The 14,553-nt window shown below is 47.3% G+C and overlaps 1 protein-coding gene across 1 annotated transcript; it reads left to right on the forward strand.

Annotated features, from left to right (window-relative positions):
* The first annotated feature begins 7,536 nt into the window (after positions 1–7,536).
* Adi1 (acireductone dioxygenase 1) lies at positions 7,537–14,351 on the forward strand. Its single transcript, NM_001285925.1, has 4 exons — positions 7,537–7,656; positions 10,488–10,607; positions 11,496–11,675; positions 14,232–14,351. Exons 1-4 carry the CDS (start codon positions 7,537–7,539, stop codon positions 14,349–14,351), a joined length of 540 nt encoding a protein of 179 aa, NP_001272854.1.
* Positions 14,352–14,553: the final 202 nt, after the last annotated feature.

Below are 14,553 nucleotides of genomic sequence, written 5' to 3' on the forward strand. Positions count from 1 at the left end.
CCCTCTTGAATAGTAGTCCTGAATTTGGGATGGCCTTCATGGAAAATGAACAGAATGCCTGTATCCAAATCTCTGCAAAGGGTGGAAGGAAGCAGAAGGTGGCAAGTTAAGAGCTGGTATGTCTTAGCACCTAAAGGTGCAGGGACCGGCTGTAGCCACCACTGTAGGAAGTCACAGAGGTAGACTAAAGGGCTTTCACAGGCTTCCAGGGCTGGAGGGAGAGAAATGATGCCACTCTTAGGTCACTGGGGTAGTGCCCCTGGTAAGAAAGGTGCCACAGTGATGGTGAGGCCAGGAAGAGGGTGCCTGCTCTGTACTGGGGAAATCTACAAGCTGATGGGCCCTGTAGCAAGATAGGCTGGGCTGAGTGGTGGTGGCACACACTTTTAATCCCATCATTTGGGAGGCAGAGGCAGGCTGATCTCTGTGAGTTTCAGGACAGCCAGTGCTACACAGAGAAACCCTGTCTTGAATCCCCCTCCTCCCCCAAAAAGATTCAATTGACTGGGAAGGGGTTCCTGGGGTTTCTCTTTTTATTTTTTACGTGTATGTATGTTTTGTCTGAATGTTTGTGTACCATGCACATGCCTAGTGCTCTCAGAGGCCAGAAGAGGGTATTGGATCCCCTGGAACTGGAGTTAGAGTTGTAAGCCAGCAGCAGCAAATGCCATTAGCGACTGAGAAATCTCTCCAATCCCTCTGTGAGTCTAGGTCCCAGTGCCCACAGTGAGAAGCCCCACAGTGTAGAGGGTTGATATTGGGACTCAATGAAGGTTGAGGCTGGGGCAGTGATGGCTTTGCCACCTCAGATTCAAGATGTGGGGTACTAGCTCTTCCAGTGTGGAGACCTGCTAGTTACTGACACTGGATGCCACCATGAGAACTGCTTTATGAAATCCTATCTGCATAGCCCACCTTCCATGTCAATTATCTTACTTCCCTGTGCTTGTTAGGATTGGGATATCCAACTCAATACTTACTTTACTTGGTCTTAAGTTTCTGCTTTCCTTCCATTGACCCATTCACCACATTACAACATGGAGTTTATCACAGAATATTTTGTGGAACATTCAGAAATAGTAGATACCATGATGCCTCCCCAAATAGCAAAATGTTTTATCATCGTTGAGCAGTTTTGCCTCATGTGGTTAGACTATCTACATGTTGGGAAGTAGAACCTCTGAGAGGCCCCGGGATTAGAAGTGACCACAAGAGTGAGGCCTAAAGGGACAAGCAACTTTATGCCAATGCATGTTTGTTTGCTTATTGGCTGTTTGAGACAGAGTTTCTCTGTGTAGCCCCCTGTTCTCCTGGAACTCACTCTGTAGACCAGGCTGGCTTCTAATTCAAGAGATCCACTTTCCTCTGACTCCTGAATGCTGGGATTAAAGGCATGTGCCATCACCACCCAGCCTATTTTTCTTTTTTTTTTTTTTTTGAGACAGGGTTTCACTAAGCAGACTTGGCTGGTCTCAAACTCATAGAGAGCCACCTTCCTCTGCCTCTGAGTGTGGGAATTAAAGGTGTGACCCATCCATCACACACAGGGCATCAGCAGTTTTGGAAGATGAAGAGACTTGCAATTTCTCTCATGTGACCTGGAAATATTTCATTCCATGTTTGGGGGGGACGGTGAAATCCTGGATCTGAAGGAAAATGGCCTCTCATCAAATGTTTGGGTTGATTTTTGGCTAGTAGTTGATTGAGATCATTCAACATCATGATGATAGTCCCTCCTTTTTCCTCTAGGAAAAAGTCTAGAGTCACACTCAAGTCATCCATGTTTCCTTCAGACACATATTATTAGGATCAAGAGGCAGGATTTCCTTTTAATTAGCTTGAGCAGCATTTTGCTGAGTGTGGCCTCCAAGCAGCTGTTTCTAGGCATGGCTTCTTTGTTAAGATATCCAGCCCCTTACCCTTTTTCTTTCCTCAGTTAAGAAAATTTACACATAGAGATTACTTGTTTCTTAATAAACAGATAACTTAAAAGTCTTATTGGACATTTTCAGACATAGATGAATAACAAAGGATAGTTTGATGACTAGCTATCTCTGTCACTCAGCTTCGATAATTCCATCATTTGATAACCTAGCTTTGAATGGCATTTCTGGAATCGTTCTCCCTTTAAGCCGGAGGCAGGAATACACTCATCTCCCGTCTGGTAGGCACTCACTGGGTTTCCTTGATGCATAGGTTCTGTGTCAGTCTCACCAATTCCTGTTATCCATATCTTCTGGTTAGCCATGCTTATTTATATCTGGGCCCTTGAGTTTCACAACACAGTCTTATTTGTTGTCAGAGCCAGCTCCTGTACCCCAGAGTCCCACATAGCTTCCAGCCATCTCTGCGTCTTCAATTAGTTATTCTGCCCCCCCCCCCCAGCATTTTCTATTTCCCACAAAGCCCTCCAGGCTCTTCTTCCATTTTGAAGACATTAATTCAGTTCTGACCTTAACAGGGAAAGTAGTTTGAATCTGGGCTCCACAATGGGTGGGCTCCACATTTTTCTGGCTGGGTCTGAGTAGGACTGGCCATGACCCAGGCCAACTGCAGTTCTGCTTGCCTTCCGTGTCCCCGAGTCCCAGCTCTGCTAGACACACAGAAAGCAAGAGGCTTGGACAGGTTGGCAGTGGGCATGGGCATCTGCTTTGGAATGCTTCTCTTTGTCCTCTCCTGTCTGATGTTGACCCCAGCTGGCCACACAGAGCACCTCTCCATCGCTACAGAGATCTGCAGGTATTCTTTTATTTTCACTTTAGCTAGGATGCCTGGAATTTTCCAGAAGACTGGATGCTGGCTGTTACATAGAGAGTCCTTCCTCTGAGTTACCACAGCTGCTGGTGGCTGTCCTGTGGTTTGCATCCGTCCCCAAAGCTCGTGTGTGGGAAGTTCATGCTGCTCCTCTGCATGGAGGTGGTGCAGGCGGTTTAGGCCACCGGGGGCATTGTCCTCAGAAGTCATGTAGTTCTCTCTAGACCCCACATACTTCCTGTGAGGGCAGGTGATAGAAAACCTTGCTCCAGCACATTTCCAGCTTTCTACATAGTCTCTCCCTCCAACATGTTCCTACCATGGTGCTGCCTGCCATGAAGCAATGCAACGGATGTTGCTTACCACAGGCCAAGCAGATGAGGTTAGTTAATCTTGGATCCTCAACCCATTCACCTCATAAAGAACAGAGCCTCAGACTTTGTGTTATAGTAATAGGAAATGAGTTAATACATTAAGTTAATTAAAAAATACCTAATTAAATTAATAAATTAAATAAGCCACCACACAGAGAAAAGGGGGTGAGGGATGGAGAGAGGAGAGACAGAGGCTGACAGAGAAGGGAGACAACACAAAGAACAAGGAGGGAAGAAGAGAGAAGGATGGGAAGAGAGATGGAGAGAGACCTGTTAACGTCACATGAGCGGTGCCCAGTCAAGCCACTATAACCTTCCTCAGGTGTGTGAATTGAAAGTACTTGGTATCCTGCCATCTGTATCCTCAAGGGTCCAAACCGTAAGGACAAGAAAGTGTGTTGGTGAGGATTGGAGGGATGGTGTGTAGCTAGTGCAGTGATGTGATAATGGAGTCCACTGGCGGCTCAGCTGTCTGTTCCCGAGGCGAGGCAAACCACATTGACCGGCTTCCCAGCAGCGTTGTCTACACAGGTTCACAAAGATTAAACATAAGACATTCCTTAAATTAAACATGAGACATTCCTGTCCTCGCTGAAGCAGGAAAATGCTGCTGATCCTGTTGAATCACAAGCAGAAGACGTGGTGTCCACACTGTGCAGGAAGCACAGTAGCCAGCACAGCGGCCGCACGTCTGAACATGACCCCATCCGAAGGGTGGATCTCAATTCCCTCAGCTCCAGGTTCTTTTTCTCAGTTCATCCCATTGGGTGAAGCTGCAGGACTCATCTTCATCCTGGTTGGTGGGCACTGTGCTCAGGAATTTGTGCAAAAGTGCTGGCAGTCTGGCAAAGTTTTCCTCTAATCACTGTGTGAGGTCTCTCTGGGTTACATCTACTCAGTAGGCAAGGCTAACCTGTTAGCCTGCAAACAAGGGGAAACCTCAAGACTATATATCCCCAACCCCCAGGTAAGGAGAAGTAGGTACATGGTGATCAGATAGAAATTATTAATATCACACAGCATGACCCACACGTCAAACAGAGCCAGGTGCAGACTGTTGCCTCTTTTGAATGCTCAGTGAGCTAAGGATCTTGTTGTTTTGAGCCCAATGATGTAGCCAGGTTGGTCTTAAATTGACTGCCTTTCTGCCTTTGGCATCTCTAGTGCTGGGATTATAGGCGTGCAAGGCTTTCCAGTTTAAGAATGCTTTGTGGTTCTGGAGAGTAGTTAAGAGCACTGATTGCTCTTCCAGAGGACCTGGGTCCAATTCCCAGCACCCACATGTCAGTTCACAACTGTCTGTAATTCCAGTTCCAGGGGACCTGACACCCATGGCAAAGGCCAATGCACATAAAATAAAGATTAAAAAAAAATTTTTTTTTGTGGGTCTGAAGAGTGGTTAAGAGCGCTGACTGATCTTGCAGAGGATCTCAGTTTGGCTGCCAGTACCCACATGGTGGCTCACAACTGTTTGTAGCTCCAGTTCCAGGAGATCTAATGTCTTTTTCTGACTTCCTGGGGCACCAAAGGCCTGTGTAGCATATCCATACACACAAGTAAACATTCATACACATAAAAAACAAAATAAGTAAATCTTTAAGAATGTTTTTGTGGGGGCTGGAGAGATAGCTCAGAGGTTAAGAGCACTGACTGCTCTTCCAGAGGTCCTGAGTTCAATTCCCAGCAACCACATGGTGGCTCACAACCATTCGTTATGAGACCTGGTGCCCTCTTTTGGTATGCAGATATATATGGAAGCAGAATGTTGTATACATAATAAAAAAAAATCTTGTGTTTTGTTTGTTTTCCTGCAGTGCTGGCTATGCCCCAGCTTGTTTTTGTTATTGCTGTTGTTATATGAGACAGATTTTTTTTTTTTTTTGCGTTTTTTGAGACAGAGTTTCTTTGTGGCTTTGGAGGCTGTCCTGGAATTAGCTCTTGTAGACCAGGCTGGTCTCGAATCACAGAGATCCACCTGCCTCTGCCTCCCTAGTGCTGGGACTAAAGGCATGCACCACCACCGCCCAATGAGACAGGATCTTGCTTTTCAGCCCAGCCTGGCCTTGAACTCTCAGTCCTCCTGCCTCAACTTACCAAATCCTAGAATTACATGAGTTTACCTCTGTGCCCAAACCTAAGAATAGCCTTTATACTTAGAAATGACTGCTATAGGTGATATCACACCTTTAATCCCAGCACTTGAGAGGCAGGTACAGGTGGATCTCTGTGAGTGTGAGGACAGCTTTGTCTACATAGAAAGTTCTAAGCCACTCAGGGTGACACAGTGAAACCTTATCTAAAAAAGGACTTTTATATAGGGACTATATACTAGCCTCACATTCTCACGAAAGCCTAGAGGGTACAGCCCAGGCAGGTCTGCAATGATGGAGACCAGCTGTCTTCCAAAATATCCAAACTGTTCTTCCCAAGTGTCTTAACTGGGGCAATAAATTCTGGTCATGAAAGCGATTCCAGGATGCTGCCGGCTATTCTGGAAGAAACGGTTCAAGTTCAGAAGAGTCTCCTTCAAAGGGGAAATCTCATGGCAGAACGGCTGCAGGAGATCAATAGTGCTGTTTCGAAGATTCTGCTTGAAATAATGCTGGTGGACGCAGAGTTTCCCTTCACAGTTATTCGGGGGCATCTCCACCATCTTACTTTCCTAAAGTATGATTTTCTTGGCATGCACCTCTGCCCTCTCTCGTCCCAGTTGGGACAGAAAAGACCTCTGCATAAGACAGAGGCCAACACACAGTGCCCGAGGATCCTGCTGTGCTGCTGTAGCTAGGAGCCGCCAGCAGAGGCAGGAGAGGAGCAACCTCCCAGTTTCAAGACTGTTACTTCTATGGTTGAACAAAGGTTTTGCTACTCGCTCTATATTTTAGTAGCTATCTGCAGAGACGTTTGGGCTAGGCTTTCTGAGTTCAGACCCCTGCCTTGTCACTTCCTGTGAACACAAATTCCTTGAAGCCATCTGTGCCTCTGTTTTCTTACCTGTAAAATACATGACTTTTTTTTTTTTTTTTCTATCAAAGATGGCTAGCCCAAACTCCCCCAGACGGGAAAATCTTGTATATTCCTGTTTCCCCAACCCTGAGATGACAGACATTTGTCATCCTTGAATCTTTATCACACCCTTGCACATTGCACAGATCATGAATTAGCCGGTGCATCATATTAAGAGTTCTAAGTCCCTTAGCCAGGCATTGGTGGCGCATGCCTTTAATCCCAGTACTCGGGAGGCAGAGGTAGGCGGATCTCTGTGAGTTCGAGGCCAGCCTGGTCTCCAGAGCGAGTGCCAGGATAGGCTCCAAAGCTACACAGAGAAACCCTGTCTCGAAAAACAAAAAACAAACAAACAAAACAAACAACAAAAAAAGAGTTCTAAGTCCCACCAATAGGGCTTTCTTAATCAGATTGTCTGAAGGAACAACTGTCCTTATTCTGTGCCTCACCTTCTAATAGCGAGGTAGCTAATTTTATTTTAGATTTATTTATAAGTGTTTTGCTTGCACGTATGAGCATCACATCTGAGCATACCCACAGAAGTCAGAAGAGGGTATCAGAGGACTCTGACCCCGGGGCTCCCCACCCGCAGATAAAACAGATATCCACAGCCTCAGCAGTTACGTGTCTGCCCTGCTTTCCTTGCTGTGGTAAAATACTCTGACAAGGGCAGCTTAAAGGTAGAAATGGTTTATTTAGCTCACAATTCCATGTTAAAGTTGATCGTTGGGGGCAGCGGAGCTGTCAGAGCAGGAACTGGAAGCAAGTAGTCAAGGGTAGAGAGAAACACATTCGAGCTTACTGATGTCAGCCCCCTCTCTACACTTTCTTGCCTAGGGATTAGTGCCACCCACAGGAGCCGATCATATTTGAATTAATGAAATTTAGACAGTCCCCCACAGACATGCCACAGGCCAGCATGATCTAGACAATTTCTCAACGATACCCTCTCCATGGGTGATTATAGGTCTGTTAAGATGACAGTTAAAATTAACCATCATGCCGCTGGAAAGGAGGCACGGCGGTTAAGAGCACTTAATGCTCTTTCAGAGGGACCTAGGTGCAGTTCCCAGCAGCCACTTGGTAGTTCACAACCATGCAGTTCTGTATGACTGCATCTGCACATGCAGCTGAGTCCCTGGGCTGTTTTGACAATCACGCTTTTCGGTTTGCATTTGCTTTCTATGAGTTAAGAATGAATCGCTGCTTCTACCAGCCACGCATGTTGGTACCGAAAGTCTAAGCACAGCCTGTTGGTGCCACGTCTGGTGGAGCTTGATGCCCCGCCCAACAGAGCCCCGCCCTCCCGGCAGCCCCGCCCACAGGCCCGGCCCATAAACGGCCGGGCTCTCTCGGCCCAGACCCGCCCCCTTCAGCGTAGCTCGCGGAAGCCGCAGTCGACATGGTGCAAGCCTGGTACATGGACGAGTCCGCGGCCGACCCGCGGATGCCCCACCGCGCGCAGCCCGACCGCCCGGTGGGCCTGGAGCAGCTGCGCACGCTCGGAGTGCTGTATTGGAAGGTACGGGTGCGGGTCGAAGCACCGCGCGCCTGCGCACGCTGTGAGAGGCTTGGGGGCGCCGCGCATGCTCAGCATGGCCGCTCCCTCCCTCGCTCTCTCTAAAACGACGGATTTGGGGCCTGCTTTCTTCGTGGCACGCATCGGCTCTCACAGCTAATGTTTGCAAACGCAATGCCACTTGTCAGTCACGTGGTAGTGTCACGGGTAACGCAGTTCCAACACTGTGGGGCTGGTGGAGGGGTGATTGGCTCTAGCATATCTTCATTGGTATGGTCAAAGTGAAATGCAAACCAGCTAGCTGGCTTAGAGTCACCCCTGAGGAACTTTACAGTCATATCCCTAAAAACCATAGAGGCTTGGGGCAGGAGAGATGGCTCAGCGGTTAAGAGCACCGGCTGCACTTCCAGAGGTCCTGAGTTCAATTCCCAGCAACCACATGGTGGCCTATAACTGTCTGTAATGGGATCTGATGCCCTCTTCGGGCATGCAGACATACATGTAGATAGAGCACTCATACCCAAAACAAACACCTCACCATGTGGTGGTGGTGAGCCCACAACTGAAGTGAGGGCCTTGGATGCCAGGGACCAAGTAGGGTGGCCACGTGAAGTGGGGACTATGCTCAAATCCATCTCTGCTAGGATATTTTTGGCATAGGAATCAGGGTGAAAGGTGATTGGAGAAGAATCCGGTGTGCACATGGGCAATCATGGCTCTGCATGGGACGCATGCCCAGAAAATGATGTGGTTGATGTACTCTGGGCCTCTTGAATCAAAAGGTCACTCGTTGGACACCAGCTCAGGCATGGGGGATGGTTTCAAAAAACACAGGCTTCCGGTTTCTGAGAAGTAATCTAGGCATCCGTGATGACACCTACCCACTCACCTGATGACCTCTAAAATTAGTGACTTTTAGTTAACTGAAGTCATGTCACATAAGTCAAGCTGTGGCTCCGGGGTGGGAGGTTTGCTCAGAGGCCCCTGGCATTCCTGTCAAGTGGAGGAGTTAGTCTTCCCTCCATTGCAGAAGTTGCTAGGGAAAGTGGGCACAGAACAAGGCGATACAAAGGCCCCTCATGACCACACAGTGGGAGTGAGGGCTTTTGTTTGGAATAGTGTCTTAGTCCCTTCTGGCAGTCCTCATGCATTAGACTAGGAGGCAAACTCAAGACTTCCTGCATACCCCATATAATCTGTAAACAGCAGATTGTTTGCATAATTGAAACTGGAATCCCACCAGGTGTCTTTGGTTACTGGTGAACGCCCACTAAGAACTGCTCACAGAAGGCTTAAACAGCTCCCTTTGCAGAGCTGTAGGGCCACTCACCTCATTCAGGAGCAATCACAACCCCACTGTGAAAAGTCGTGTGCCACCACTGCCTGGCTGGCTCAAAAATCTGTAACTCTAGTTTCAGAGGAGTTCTGTTCTCTTCTGGCCCCGTGGACACTAGGCCCAAGAGTGGTCATTGGTGTGCTGTTCTGATGATGATAAAATGTGCACTTTGCAAAACAAAAACTAAGCATCACTAAGTTCATTGCTAGAGCTTCATATAGGATTTTAGATTAGTTCTTTCAGGAGCCTTTGAAAGCATGTCAGGAAGAGGCTTCCATCCTTGACTTTGGACTTTAAGAATAGGTAGGATTGTGATACATGAAAATTGTGAGCAGGAATTTGAGGTATGGGACCTTGCCATGAAAAGGTGTGAGTATGTATTTTCTTTTTTTGAGATAGATTTTTGCTGTGTAGCTTAGGTAGCCCCTAAGTCACAACTCTCCTGCATCCTCAGTAGCTGGAATTACAATCATGGGCCACCACAAACACTTCCAGTAATTTTTTTTTAATTAATCTTTTCTTTTCCTTCCTTCCTTCCTTCCTTCCTTCCTTCCTTCCTTCCTTCCTTCCTTCTCTTGTCTTTTGTTTTTCGAGGCAGGGTTTCTCTGTGTAGCTTTGGAGCCTATCCTGGCACTCGCTCTGGAGACCAGGCTGGTCTGGAACTCACAGAGATCCACCTGCCTCTGCCTCTCAAGTGCTGGGATTCTTTTACTTTTATTGTATGTGTATTGGTGTTTTGCCTGCTGGTAAGTCTGTGTGAGAGTGTCAGATCCTGGAGTTACAGTCAGTTGCTAGCTGCCATGTGGGTGCTGGGATTTGAACCCTGGTCTTTTGGGAAAACAGTCAGTGCCCTTAACTGCTGAGCCATCTTTCCAGCCCCAATATTTCAGTAATTCTTAAGAGTGGCAAGTGGTTCTATCTCAGCTTAGAGTCTAGATTTTTTTTTTTTTTTTTAAACAGTGGAGGGATGGAGCAGATAGAAGTAGAAAAGTCAAGTGGGGCCAAAGGACAGCAGCTCTCCCAGTCCATCTTGGTGAACTTGGGCTTGGTTTGTGGGCATAGGAATCACGCTAACCACACAGAGCCTAGTAAGACTGCATGGAAGATGGCAGAGTGGTCACACACATCGAGGGTATGAGGGATAAGAACTTCACCTGGAAATTCGGAGGACCCAGCAGGACTGCTGGCAGAGGAGAGCAAACTCAGGCAGAGCTGGGGTTTCTACCTGGCACTGTAGAAAATGGACGGTCTATCAAAAGGGGAGGAGGAGGGCTGGGCTAGGACTGGCAAAGAATAAAAGATTCCCTGTTAGGTGATCTAGTTGCAGGTACTTCTGGAAGGTGTGTGTTGCTATGCTTCCTTCATACAGGGCTGCGGAGCAAACCCAGGACCTTGTGCCCTACTAGGCAAGCATTGTACCAGAGAGCTAAACTCTCAGTTCACTTGCTACACATCCTTGTGCTAAGGTGGCCTGTTTTGCTTGCACTTATGTATGTAGCTGGATGCTGACAAGTATGAGAATGATCCAGAACTGGAAAAGATCCGGAAAGAGAGAAACTACTCCTGGATGGACATCATTACCATATGCAAAGATAGACTTCCCAATTATGAGGAGAAGGTGAGCAGGCCCTGCCTGGGGAGAGTCACTACCTTCCTTCCTGTTAACACAAGACTTTCCATTTAGTGTGGTTTGGGGGCAGGGTGATGCTTTCCTTGTGGAGTGAGCCAAGACTGATGTCTTGAATTTAATCCCCAGAACCCAAATGGTAGAAGGAGCTAAATGAGACAGGGTCTCGTGTAGCCTAGGCTGGCCTCAAACTTGCTAAGTAGCTGAGATGACCTTGAATTTCTGATCCTCCCGTCTGTCTTCACCTTCCAAGTGCTGTGTTGCTTGAGGCCCATCTCCTAGACACCCGGCCAGTCATAGCTCTCTCAGAGAGATCCAGTGGAGCCTGTGGCCAGGAAGCCTTTCCCTTCCAGCTATTTTGAGGGATGTGACTATGGTGGTCATTTATCCCTTATATGTGGTGGATCCACCAGTGATTCCGCGATCAGCTTGGGTTTTTCTCCATGGGATTCACAGCTCTGGACCTGGCTCTTCCCTGACTTGAATGTTTTCCTGGGAGTGGTGTGGTGTCTTCAGGGCACCTGACCACTTTTCCGGTGCCATTTGAGTTTGGTGGCAGAGTCATTCAGAATGTCCTCACAGAGCAGAGCATTAATGGCAGCCACTTGGAAGGTGAAGACAGACAGGGGGATCAGAAGTTCAAGGTCATCTCAGCTACTTAGCAAGTTTGAGGCCAGCCTAGGCTACACGAGACCCTGTCTCATTTGGCTCCTTCTACCATTTGGGTTCTGGGGATTAAATTCAAGACATCAGTCTTGGTGGCAGGTGCCTTTACCAACAGTGCCATCTCCCTGGCTCAGCTCCTGGTACTTTTAGTGGCATGTAGCATTCACTGCAGTCTGGCTGTAAGACTGCATGACAGCTTCTCTCTTGCACTAGATCAAGATGTTCTTCGAGGAGCATCTGCACCTGGATGAGGAGATCCGCTACATCCTGGAGGGCAGTGGGTACTTCGATGTCAGGGACAAGGAGGACAAGTGGATCCGGATTTCCATGGAGAAGGGGGACATGATCACGCTTCCTGCTGGCATCTATCACCGTTTCACGCTGGACGAGAAGGTGAGAGTGTGCTGTGCTCTGTGGTCTGGCCTGTGCATAGACATCACAGGTGACCATGGTGACTTGTTAGCTGTGTTGCTTGAGGCCCATCTCCTAGACACCCAGCCAGTCACAGCTCCAGTGGAGCCTGTGGCCAGGGAGCCTTCGTGGGAAGGATCAGAATCTCCCTTTTCTTCTTGGGCACAGTGTTAATCACAAGGCTTTAGTGAAGGGAGCAGATATCTTCAGGAGAGAGACTCACTCCTCTGCTGAGTGGGAAGCCTGCACTTGTCACTGATGTAGGGGCTTGTGGTTATAATGCACCTGTAGGGTGGCGGCATTCTCATTTGGGGACCTCAGCAGTTGTGCATGCAGTACAGTTATTAGGTATAGACAGAAGTTTCTGTCCAGCCTGGTCCTTTAGCCGTTCAATTATAAACTGTTTGTCCTATTGCTCAGACTTAACTCTTCCAACTTAAATTAATGCATAATTCTTAGTTATGTTTAACCACGTGGCTTGGTACCTTTTCTCAGTAAGACATTCTCAACTTGCTTCCTCTGCATCTGGCTGGTGACTCCATCTCTGCCTTCCCTCTTCCCAGAATCCTTCTAGTCTAGTGGCCCCATCTATACTCCCTGCCTGGCTACTGGCCAATCAGCATTTTATTAAACCATTATGAGTGACAAATCTTTACAGTGAACAAGAACTTTATCCCTCGTCAATTAGGACTGGAAGTAAGCACTGGAATTAGTTTTTAGGGTTTTAGAAGACATTTTGGGTTAAACCTGATATTTAAGTATATTTTTGGTTTTGAAGACAGGGTCTCTTGTATTCCAGGCTGGTCTTGAATTCATTATATAGTTGAGAATAACCTCAAAATTCTGATCTTCCTGTCTCCACCTCCCCAGTACTGTGATTACGGGTGTTTGCCACCAAACCTAGTTTCTGTGGTGTTGTGGATGGAACCAAGGGGCTTTGTGCTGGACTGACTAACAACTGAGCTACATCCCCAGCCCAAGTTAACTAAAAAATACTTTTTTTTTTAAAAAAAAATTTGAATTAGAAACAAGATTGTTTTACATGTCAATCCCAGTTCCCTCTCCCTCCCTCTTCTCCTACAACCCCCCCCCCAACTAAAGCCCTACGTATCACATATCTTTTCTGCTTCCCTTGGAGGGTGAGGCCTTCCATAGGGTGTCATCAGAGTCAATTGTGTCCTTTGGGGTAGGGCCTAGGCCCACCCCCATGTAAAAAATACTTTATTTTTGAATTATGTTTATGTCTGTTGGGGTAAGTGCTCATGAGTGCAGGTTCCTACAGAATCCAGGAGAGGGCGTTGGGTCTTCTGGAACTGGAGTTGAGATTGTGGGCCACCTGACATGGGTGTTGGGAACTGAACTTGGACTCCCACCAATAGCATCTGCACTCTTAACTACTGAGCCATCTCTCTAGCCCTTCCAAATTAATAGGAAATGCACATAGTTTAAAATTCAGAATTATGAAGCCAGGTATGATGGCATAAGCTTGTCACCTCAGCATTTGGGAGGTTCAGGCAGGAGGATGAGGGCCTCAAGTTCTTTCTCAGCTACATATCAGGTTTTGAGGATAGACTGGGTAAGGCGAGACCCTGTAAAACAGAACAAGATAAAAATTAAGAGATAGATACAAGGCGTTCAGGAACATTGTTCTCTTCCCTGTTCCTCAGGGCCCCAGTTCAATCCCTGAAGGGCACTAATGGCTGCATTTCCACAGTTCCTTTAGATCAGTGGTTCTCAACTTCCCTAGTGCTACCACCCTTTAAAAAGAGTCCCTCATGCTGTGGTGACCCCCAACCATAAAATGATTTCATTGCTGCATCATAACTGTAATTTTGCTACTGTTATGAATCTTCATGTAAATATTTAATATGCAAGATATCTGATGTATGACCCCAAAGGGGCCTTGAGCCACATGTTGAGAACCACTGTGTTAAAGGGTGTTTGAATATTCAGAGTCACCATCTTTCTTTCCTCCTTTTACCCTGGAAGCAGCCAGCTCTGCAGTTCACTCTTCTGGGGTGTGTAAAGAGCCCCATGTCTTGCTCATAGGTGCACTGTAAGACATGCACTGTGATTTACCCACTGTGTGGGGAGTCCCTAGTGATGAGCTTATTTTCACTTTGTGGCTGTCAGTAGTTCTGTAAGTAACATGCATTTGTCAGTTTTCCCTGGGTATGTTTAATTTGTAGAATGAAGGCAAGGGCTGCATGAAACCTGCATTTCTGGTTTAGACAAGTGCTGACAAATTATTCTCTTACCAGCCAGCAGCAGGGGTCTGGTCTGGTGCTGGTCCTTAGGAGGGTAGTGCCCAGGTGGGGAAGCAAGGAGGGTGGGTGGAGTCCAGACTTGTTTCTGCTCAGGTGTGGACCTGGAGGAGGAGCTGCAGATGCTTAGATGCTGCTTGGAAATGGCCTCTCCCTTGCACAGAGGTCTGAAGGAGCTGAGTGTTAAGTGGGTGAGACAGCTTTGAGGGCTGCCTTGATGGTTCTCACATAGATGAGTAGCAGTGTTCAGTGAGATATGGGGCCTGTTTTCCAGAATTACGTGAAGGCCATGCGGCTGTTTGTGGGAGAGCCTGTGTGGACACCGTACAACCGTCCAGCTGACCATTTTGATGCCCGGGTTCAGTACATGAAGTTTTTGGAAGGAAGAGCATAGCGGTGCACTTTGAAGAGTACTGCACTGTGTGAGGCTCTCGCTGCAGTTACTGGTGGGAAGGTTGCTCACCTCTCTGCTTTTGTATGTGGACTTGACGCTAGACCAGCTCTTCTTGGCAAGACTGGAAAATCAGAATCTTTTTAATCAAAAGCATCTATAAAAGTGATTCTTACTTGGAAGCCACAAAAATGTGAATAAGTGA

The sequence above is a fragment of the Cricetulus griseus genome, chromosome 7, assembly GCF_003668045.3.
Source record: "Cricetulus griseus strain 17A/GY chromosome 7, alternate assembly CriGri-PICRH-1.0, whole genome shotgun sequence".
Lineage (NCBI taxonomy): Eukaryota > Metazoa > Chordata > Mammalia > Rodentia > Cricetidae > Cricetulus > Cricetulus griseus.